We start from the raw sequence: 9,863 nt of genomic DNA, 5'->3' as shown, positions 1-9,863 counted from the left end.
GACCTTCAATGATTAGCAACGAACTTTTCCCTCTAATAAACTTTGTAAAACTGTTGTAGAAAGTATACCTCCACGCCGATAAGAAACGTGAGCTTTTACTTCGCAAGAAGCCAGGCTGTTTCTTTAACATAAATATCAACAAAAGCATATGAGGCCAACAGCCTAAGATAAACATTTTTGCAAGCGTATATTGAACCAATATTTTCGTTCAGCTGGGCCCACTCAGTTCATAACCGCGAGATAAAAGCATTCATTCGTTGTTAGCAATATTTATATTAGCTGAAATGGAGCACCGCTGGCAGTACAAAGGCGATTCTTTCAAATCTTAAGAGTTTCAACCCTAACCCGGTTCCGAAAAAAAATATCCTCAGCATAATTATCCTCCAACAATTTCCTAACGTAACGCAACCAAATTGTGTTAAAGAAAGGAACTAATGTTAAAAATAAAAATAAATATTGAATCACTCCATGGGTAAACAAAATCAAGGAATATCCGAAATGGCAGTCAAATCTAGGTTTGTAATGAAAAAAAGCGACGATAAGCAGTTCAAACAGATAACTTATAACAAAGTCCCACTGCAAAAAGCATGAGGAAGTGTGTACAATCTTTCGGAACAAAACAATAGTCAGTTGCAATAGTTGCAAACAATTGACTTCTCCGTGTGATATTCGTATGAGAAGACTTATCATCTGTAACTGTGCAATATATTGGCTTGTTTATTGAAAATCATTCTAATCTAAGTATGTATTACCAGTCCTACTTCAACGTTGAGACGTGCCAATTTAAAGAATAACACAATAAGTAAAGTGGGATCATGTGTACTAGAGGACCACAAACCAGGTGCCTCTTTCGCTATCCACCTAGCTTTAAATTTCGATATCGAAAATCATATCACTTTTGAATTCAATGTTCTTTGCATCGGAACCATGCTTCTTACCACCGTTTGACTTCGAGCCAGCTGACTTGGTGCCCTTGTTGTTGTTTTTCCGCTTTGAAGCCGTCTTTCCGCGGCCACCGTTCAGGTTAGCCTCCTTAACGGCTACCGCTTCCTTATCGCCCGATTCCGAATCGAACGAAACACCGCTATCGTCCTCCATCGCATCCTTCTCGTCGTGCTGATCGCTGCTGGAACAATGCTCATCGTCGGGATGTTGCTGCAGAAAAGCAAATGCATTAATGTTGGATCAAGCAGCAAACCCGAACAACAGTTATCATATCGCTTTTATTAGGGCATGATATGTACATACCGTATCTTTTTCATCGTTATCAGTGCTTTCCCCTTCGCTCATTCGCCGGGCATCGGCACGGCGCTTCACTTCCCTTCTTTTTTGAGCTTTCTTCTTCATGGTCAGTATGCAAGAGTTCGATCTACAAATGTAAAACAAATATAAAACCCATACATACGGCATCTCAACCTTCTCGACCATACCTGAACAGTTGCTTGCGAATGGAGTTGTTGAATCGTACCGTCTTCCGACACTCCGACTCTCCGATCGATCGTGCCATCTCGACCGATGTACCCAAATCATCCACCGATGAACATTCACTGATGCTCCTATCGTACGAGCTGCGCTTCAGAATGCCCTTATACTTCCGCGTGAGCGTCGGTACTTCATCTTCCGATTCCTTAATCGGACAGCACTCCGACACGCTGCGAGCTTTTCTCGCCTTCGTTTCCGGAGTGTCCGGACCCACTTTAGCAGCTGGCTGTGGGATTTCCACCTTCGCACCAACCTTCGGCTGTTCGAAACTTCCCGTGGTGGCTTCATTTTCCACAATCACCTTCAAATTATCGCAGAAGGAATCGGACAACGAACGCTGCTTCTTCTTTTTGCGCGAGTTTCGCTTCGCCTTCAGCATTGTTCTGGCCTTCTCCGCCTCAGAACCATCCTTCTCGTCGCACTCCTCAGCAGAGGTAGCCGAGAAACCATCGGGCAGGGAAGATTTCTCTTCCTCCTTTTCCGTTTCGATCTCATTCATTGCCTCGTGCTGTGTTTGGTCGGTTTCCTCCCTCTTAGTAATCTCGATACTCATCCGTTCGTCCGATTTTATCTTCGCGGAAGCTTTTGCCTGACGTACCACTGCTATACACAGGCTGTCGTCTTCGATTTCCTTCCCGAATTTATTAATCTTATCTGTTATATCTTCCATTATCGAATACTCCACGGTTTCGTGTTCACCCGGACCAGCATGATAGGACGAAACGTTCGCCGTGTTGAGAGTGATCTGAATGATCAGATTGTTGTCCCATTCTTCGTGCTGAACCTCCGTTACCTGTGCGTTAGGGAACCGCACAAAGAACACGTAAAAGCAGGGAAAGTATCCATTACCTAGGTTCGAGAATCGACAGTACACCGAATCAGTTCGGTTGTCCAGCTGGATCGTGCTCGGATCCACATTCCGGACGTTGAGCGTGAATGCTAGAAGATTCTCCATCTTGTTGACGGAAAATTTGGGGAATACCGTTTTCTTGGACGATTCCACCACAGATGGCACCGCCGTAACCTTGCCCATTTGGGGATCGACGTTTGCCGCTGGAATGGTATTGATTTCTTCGATCAGCTTTCCCGAATCTTTCGGGTGCGCGGTGGTCGACGCATTGACACTATTAATGTCCTGCAGTGTTATGTTTCGTTTCCGCAGCACGGGCAGCGTTACCGTGAGCGATCGTTCATCAATGTTGAAGGAAGCCTTTCCATCATTTTCCTTTACCTCGTAGGGCAACTTCAGCTCTAGCTTGTATTTGGCTGGCTTCTCGCTCACCAAATACAACGTTGTCTTGGTTACATCCAGCGCACACTCGGATGCCGACTTTAGCAATGGCAGCGTGATGATCACTTTGAGCTCGCGGGGAATTGTTACATCGATCTTTGCATCCAGCTCGTTTGTCATCTCACCATACTCCACATCACGGCACTGGACGATTTTGTACTCTGGTGTAGCGTAAAACGGATTATTGCCCGTACCTATTACCGACGTTCGATCGATGTTTTCCTTATTTTTTGTTTTCCCCGTACGCTCGGTATGCTGCTTGGGGATGATGTTCTCGGAAAATTTAGAATCCTCCTTGGAAATAGGTGCATTTGGTAGTGGCGGAAGCAGTTTGTCGAACAGTTCGTCCTTCGGCAAACTATCGCAATGGGGCATCTTCTCTCGCACTACCGAGGAGCTTGGAGTACCTTTGTACTGTAGCTTCGGAAAGCGGAGATTGGCCCGATCCAGCTTCACTTTAAATGCCTTCTCAACAGCATCGAGTGATGTATCATTGAGCAGCTTGCGGAAACCCTCATTCTTGGAAGCCAAATGCAACGAATCCGGATGAAACATAACATCGTACACGGTGCACTCAACCCGCTTGTTGTCGTAATCTCTTCTCGGCTGAGTTTGAGCGTACGGAATGCTCCATTTCAGACCCTTCGAACCGTCCTCATTCACGCCGGAAGTGCTGGTAGGTTTCTGCACCAGATCGCACTGGCACACGTTAATGAATCCTTTCTGCTTCCCGTCAACGATTGTTTTGATTACGTAACCCGGCGACGGCTTCAGGAACTTCACGTCGTATCCTCGTTGCGCTTCCAACTGGGACAGCTCATCTTCATACTGTTTCTTATTATCCCGCAGCTCGTTGCAGTACTCCATGAACAGGCCACGGAACTCCTCATTGTCCAAACAGCGTGTAATGTTTCGGAACTCGTCTCGCGAGATGTTAAAATCCTTCGTCGACATCTTTGGATGCGATGTGTTGCGAACAATATGGACTGCTTATGGCCGGTAACGATAACGAACGAAAATAACTATTACGCAGTATACTTTGTTTATAACAAGATAAATTTGCAGGAGTTTCGTTGCCAAGACCCCGGCAAGTTTTTTTTTATTTGTGACATATTTTTCGTGCAGGCTATCGCACAGCGTACGCCCGACGGACATTCGCGTTGGCGTACAAAAATTTATACCTTTTCAATTGGTTTGTCAATTGTTTGAAAATATATAACATATTTATTTATATAACATAAAAAGACAACGAAATATACAATGGAAACACTATATTATCTTTATACGTAATGTAAAGAGAAGAAAACTTGTGAATGTATGTCTCAAAACGAATTAATTTTACTTTTATAACTAAATCTTGAAGGAGAATGTTTTATAAAACGAAATAACAATTAAACACACACACACACCACTGCATTCCGTAAGCTCATGCACACGCAACATCCAAGGACCTCTGCACAAACACAACGGCAGCCAGAAATTGAGCCGTACTGTCAACCGTTTGTTTACGTTTTGATACAGCTGATTTGTCACTTTGCTCGCGATGAAGTCACCTCGTCATCAACCACGTTCTCTCCACAATGTTTTGAATCGTTCGTAGCACATTTTTGCGCAGTTTTTACCGAAATTAAAATGTCTCGTGTTATTATCAAAAACATCCCTAGTGGAGTAAGTAGCAAAAAAGCTCTTGGAGTATATAAACCGACATTGATTCCCAATTTCTTGCACCCTATATTGCAGTTCGATGAGGCAAAACTTCGCAACCACTTCAGCACGTGCGGCATCATCACAGATGTGCAGTTAAAGTATACACCGGAGGGTAAATTTCGAAACTTTGGCTTTATTGGCTTCGAAAACGAGGAGAATGCGGAAAAAGCAATCAAACACTTTAACAACAGTTTCATCCGTACGTCCAAAATAACGGTGGCACCGTGTGTGGCGCTGAGCGAATCAAAAACCCTCAAAGTCTGGAGCAAACATGCCCAAAAGCCGGCCGAACCAGTCGTGGAGGAGACCAAAAAAGTAGTGAAAGAGAAAACTAAACCACAGACGGCAAAGGATGTGCTCGGGAAGTATCAGGATGATCCACAGTTCCAGGAGTTTCTGGACGCACACAAACGGGCCGGCAAATCGATATGGGACAACCAATTTCAACAGAAAGATGTAGAAACAAAGGATAAACAAATATCTGACGACAAACCAGCAAGCAGAGTTTCAGCCAGCGATACTGAACCTTCGGGCGAAGCGAAATCTGACGATACGAAAGCTCCGAAAAAGCCAATGATTTCATTGTTTGTGGCCAAAGTGCACAACATACCGGCATCAACAAAACGGCAAGATTTGATACGATTCTTCAAAACCGCCAAACCGTACTCGGTACGAATTCCGCCGAAACAGAGCGGGTTCGCCTACGTGGGCTTTAAAACGGAATTCGAGCTTGCAAAGGCGCTGCTCATGAACAAAAGCTTTCTCGGAGGAAAACAGGTGAAAATATTTGATTTTACCGCGCGCAGTGCCCAACACGCCTCCGAAGCAAACGGTCAACCGAAGCATAGCAAGCAGGCAAAGTGGGATCGACAAAAGGCAAACGCGTCCAGTGAAACGATTTGTGAGTCCGGGAAATTGTTTTTTCGAAATTTGGCCTACTCGGTGCAGGAAGATGACATACGTACGCTGTTTGAAAAGTACGGTCCGGTGGCGGAGGTTGATGTACCGATCGATTCCAACACACGCAAGCTAAAGGTGAGTTAAACGATGATCTAACTGCCTCGATGTATGTAATGAGAACTATGCTCTGCTTTTTAGGGTTTTGGTACGGTAACGTTCATGATTCCGGAGCACGCCGTCACGGCGTTTAATGAGCTGAATGGTACGTTCCTGCAAGGTCGCATGTTTCACATCTTACCAGCGAAAGTGTCTTCGGATGAGAAGGCCTCTAAGGACGAAGAAGACAATACAGACGACTACCGAAAGAAGAAGGAACAAGCACTGAAGAAAACTGCCCAATCAAGCCACAATTGGAATACTCTCTTTATGGGCGAGAATGCCGTTGCAGAAGCGGTGGCCAAGAAGTATGGAACTACGAAGGAGCAGATACTTGTATCCTCTGAGGGTGATACGAGTGCGGCCGTTCGGTTAGCTCTCGGTGAAACGGAACTTGTGCTGGAAATGCAATCCTTTCTACAGGAACATGGCATTTCGCTGGATGCATTCAGCTCGAAAGAGACGAAACGTTCGAACACGGTCATACTGGTAAAGAATCTTGCTCCTGGTTGTACGAAGGAGGCACTGCGTAAACTATTCGCACCGCATGGACTGTTGGGACGTGTCGTCTTACCACCGAGTGCCGTTACAGGTACGTTGTATTGAAGATGAGAATCCAAATGCTGCTGTTAAAAAGTGTATAGAAAGCTAATCCCTTAAACAATTTCGTTACAGCCGTAATTGAATATCTCGATCCCAGTGAAGCAAGGAAAGCATTCAAAAAGTTAGCCTACAGTATGTTTCTGTCGTTGCCCTTATTCTTGGAATGGGCGCCTATAAACACATTTACATCTGCTCCACCGGTACCTTCCGAGGCTGGTATCGATACAGAAAGCCCCGCACCGGCTGATCCTGAAAAGGAAGACGTCGACGATACTGAACCGGAAGATGGCACGACACTGTTTCTCCGTAATCTTGCCTTTACCACCAATGAGGACGCGATCCGGGAACGGTTTCGAAAGGTCGGGGCTATCCACTCGGTACAGGTGGTGCGAACGAAGGATCTTTCCGGCAGTGGACGTAACGAAAGCCGTGGTTATGGTTTTATTCAGTTTAAACGTCGTCAGGCAGCAGAGTATGCGCTAAAGAACCTGCAATCGGTTGAGCTCGATGGTCGAACGGTGGAACTGGTTCGCAGTGACCGTACACTGCGTACGGCAGAAACCGGAAACGATCGCAAAAAGTCTAAAGCAACAAAACAAACTGGCAGTAAAATCCTGGTCCGCAACATTCCCTTCCAGGCTAGCGCGAAGGAGGTGCGCGATCTGTTCAAGTAAGTATGGCGTTATAATGGCGCATCAAATATGCTTATGTTCTATATATACATGTACATATGGCTTATATGGTATCATTCTTCATTATTTTCTGTTTTTGTAGACCCTTCGGTGACATCAAATCCCTTCGGTTGCCGAAGAAAATGGCAGCCAGTGCGGATGAAAGCCATCGTGGTTTTTGCTTCGTGGAGTTTGTGGAAGAATCTGATGCCAAGCGTGCGTTCGATACGCTGGGTCGCAGTACGCATTTGTACGGTCGTCGTCTCGTGCTGGAATGGGCAGCACCGGACAACGATGTGGAAGAATTGCGCAAACGTACTGCGGAACAGTTTAGTAGTGACACTGGTGGTGCTGGCGGTAAGCGAACGGCTACTGGCAAGGCTGTTTTGTCTACGGAAGAGTTTATCAGCACGCAGTCGGCCAGGGATGAAGAGGACGACGATGGATATGATGAAGGGTACGAAAAGGGCAGTAGTTTCTAATGGTAAGTTCTAATTTGAAGATAATTTAGATACTCGGAGTTAAATCATACAAGATTTACACATACTGTTACTAGCTTCTAAAACCATGCAAATAAAATGTTTATAAGGACGCTTTTGGTTTGCATCTAATAAGTTATGGTTAAGCGAACCGCAAATAAAAATACAAACGGATTCTACAGTGCGCAACATAACTGAATGAACTTTTATTTTAATTGAGAATTTTTCAACATGAATATCTCGGGCAGAATGTATACAGGCAGTCCCCGAAATACGCTATTATAATGGACCGCTATTACCGGGGAAAAATCCGCGTATTTCGGGGACTACCTGTATACATTTTGCCCGGGATGTTAAATCTGTCTGGCAAGGCCAAGATCAAAATTAAAGAATCATTGCTAAAAATGATATTCTAGTAAGTAACAGAAATTGAAATATTACCTTTTTTGTCATTTTTGGAACACTTTAAGTGTCAACGGAATCGTTTTTATTTTGTACACCCAAAAGCAATAACATTATTTGTATTAGGAAAGGATAATCGAAACAGTTTATTAGTAAGAAATATTTCACCTTCTTATCTAAATTACAAATGCATTGTTGGTTGGCTGCGCACCTTCCCCGCATGACACATTCACAATTACTTTGTAAACATCTTCCTTTTTCTTCATCTTATTTTGATATCTCATAAGTAACAGTTTGGTTTTCCTTACAGTAAGCTATTCTCCAAATTGGTACACCTCACGTCGGGGTTTCACTTCCGTTCCTTGCCGAATGAAACGTGGAATTTCTTTTATGTACTCTAAGTAATGCTAAATGAAACGTTCACAATATAGCTCACTGTTTTTTTTTTTGTGTTTTTGTTTTTAGAACGTATCGTAGCCAAATGGATCAATCGAGAATGGAATGATCAATCACTTTACCAGACAATCGTGTGTGACGGATGCAGAGGGTGGTTCATAATAATTGCTTCAAACCGATGCTATAGCAAACGGACAATCCGTGGAACGCTTCAGCGTTTTCGAAATGGTCGCTTTACACCTGTCTTTCTCTTTAATTAATCTATAAAAACGCTATCCTATGTATGCCAATATCCTTTATCGCTGGGCTAGAGGCCAGTACAGTAGTGATATATGCCCGTGACGAGCAGAAGATGTAACAAAATCAGAAAGGAAAACAGTTACACCATATTTTTGACACAACATTCAGACATTTACCCGGTGCCGGAGACATGAAACTCACGGATATTGTAGATTTCATAAGCCCTAGTGGTAGTAAAACGTGTTCGATAAAGGAAAAATCATTGGTTACGCGCGGTTGTAACTAAAGACAGACGCCAGTAGTGGTAAGGGTACACACACACATGGTGCAATTTGTTTCACTTTTCTTTTTGTTGTTGCGGACATTGGGAAACTGTTACGGAAACGCTGGGAAGCTTGGTAAACTACTGGGGCGGGGGGGGCTCATCGGTGCAACGAACGGTCACTGTAAATCACATTCAATGCAGGTTTTGCAACTGTTAGTAACTTTCATCTAAATCCACACTAAACAACAGTCTCATCGTATTGTGAAAAAACGTCCTACGGGTAAATATTGTCCCAACGTACGAACAGCAACTGATGTAACGACGATATGTTATGTCCATACACGGTGTGACTTTTCATCTCGAGCATTTTCTTAATGGAGAACTACACGTCGTGATGGGGTGACCAAATGTGTCATTTGCAAAATGGAGTATTGTTATTCGAAACCGCCACAACACAAAAGTCAATTGTCCCCTTTTAGATAGGGGGCACCAAACTGTCTCCCGATCGCCATAATTCTTTTCCTATCCGATACGCTACTTGCAAAGATCGAAACACGCCATTCTTTATCAACCACTAAACATGTAACGGATACAAGCCACACAAAACTGTGACTCACACTGTAACTTGCGCGTGTGTGTGTGTGTTTTTTTTTTAAAACCCTCCTTTTGTTTGGTTTCTTTGCCCCTTTGTCGCTTGTGCACAAGTTACACAATATTATTGTATTGCCTAATTTTAAGTTTTTTTTTGTTTTGTTCTTCACTAATCGTTCCCCGTGCACACTGCACTGAACAGCTTGTTTGCTATTTTTTCTTTTTTGTGCTGCGTTCAACTCGACCAGTCATTGCCAGACATTAAACGTCTAGAATCTTTGTTTGCGTTTCGCTTCTCACTCTGTCTCTCATTTAATATCAAACTTTTGGTACCGTTTGATTTGTTTCATCTAATTTTTACAAATGTGTTACATTACTTGCTAGCATAATGTGAAGTTGTTTTGTTTGTTTTTATTTTCTCTTTAGTAGTAGTGAAAAATTATATGCTTAATGTTTAGCATTTAGAGCATGCTGCACGAATGGGATGAGCGGCCGAGAGCGATCATATGTGTAGGACTGCTTTCTTTTTAAGAAGAAAATATAACGTTATTTAGTTTTAAGAGATGATACTTTATAGAAGATTAATATTTTTAGCTTTTCTAATACATAAACAAAAAAGGTTATTAAGTAAATATTAAAGTTGAAGTAATTCAGTTTGTTACGATTAATATTAAGATAAA

General features: G+C 43.2%; 2 protein-coding genes across 2 annotated transcripts; one reads left to right on the top strand and one right to left on the bottom strand.

Annotated features, from left to right (window-relative positions):
- Positions 1–697: 697 nt before the first annotated feature.
- Positions 698–3,855, bottom strand: LOC128301588 (protein kintoun). The gene is made up of 3 exons (XM_053038152.1): positions 1,431–3,855; positions 1,249–1,369; positions 698–1,155 (listed from the first exon to the last, which is right to left on the bottom strand). The coding sequence occupies exons 1-3, from the start codon at positions 3,725–3,727 to the stop codon at positions 868–870; spliced, it is 2,706 nt and encodes a 901-aa protein (XP_052894112.1). The 5' UTR covers positions 3,728–3,855; the 3' UTR covers positions 698–867.
- A 485-nt stretch (positions 3,856–4,340) lies between these two features.
- Positions 4,341–7,395, top strand: LOC128302184 (probable RNA-binding protein 19). Its single transcript, XM_053038943.1, has 5 exons — positions 4,341–4,441; positions 4,514–5,515; positions 5,579–6,128; positions 6,212–6,809; positions 6,914–7,395. Exons 1-5 carry the CDS (start codon positions 4,406–4,408, stop codon positions 7,290–7,292), a joined length of 2,565 nt encoding a protein of 854 aa, XP_052894903.1. The 5' UTR covers positions 4,341–4,405; the 3' UTR covers positions 7,293–7,395.
- Positions 7,396–9,863: the final 2,468 nt, after the last annotated feature.

Source organism: Anopheles moucheti, chromosome 3 (genome assembly GCF_943734755.1).
Source record: "Anopheles moucheti chromosome 3, idAnoMoucSN_F20_07, whole genome shotgun sequence".
In the NCBI taxonomy this organism is placed as follows: Eukaryota; Metazoa; Arthropoda; class Insecta; order Diptera; family Culicidae; genus Anopheles; species Anopheles moucheti.
This window is presented reverse-complemented; position numbering and strand designations above follow the sequence as displayed.

What these genes read in the sequence shown, in the direction of transcription:
- LOC128301588 (XM_053038152.1), bottom strand. Translation starts at nt 3,727, where the DNA reads ATGTCGACGAAGGATTTTAACATCTCGCGAGACGAGTTCCGAAACATT. An exon ending in ATTCGCAAGCAACTGTTCAG is followed by an intron (nt 1,370 to 1,430) that starts GTATGGTCGAGA and finishes TTACATTTGTAG; the next exon opens with ATCGAACTCTTGCATACTGA. An exon ending in ATAACGATGAAAAAGATACG is followed by an intron (nt 1,156 to 1,248) that starts GTATGTACATAT and finishes GCTTTTCTGCAG; the next exon opens with CAACATCCCGACGATGAGCA.
- LOC128302184 (XM_053038943.1), top strand. Translation starts at nt 4,406, where the DNA reads ATGTCTCGTGTTATTATCAAAAACATCCCTAGTGGA. An exon ending in TCAAAAACATCCCTAGTGGA is followed by an intron (nt 4,442 to 4,513) that starts GTAAGTAGCAAA and finishes CCTATATTGCAG; the next exon opens with TTCGATGAGGCAAAACTTCG. An exon ending in ACCACCGAGTGCCGTTACAG is followed by an intron (nt 6,129 to 6,211) that starts GTACGTTGTATT and finishes ATTTCGTTACAG; the next exon opens with CCGTAATTGAATATCTCGAT.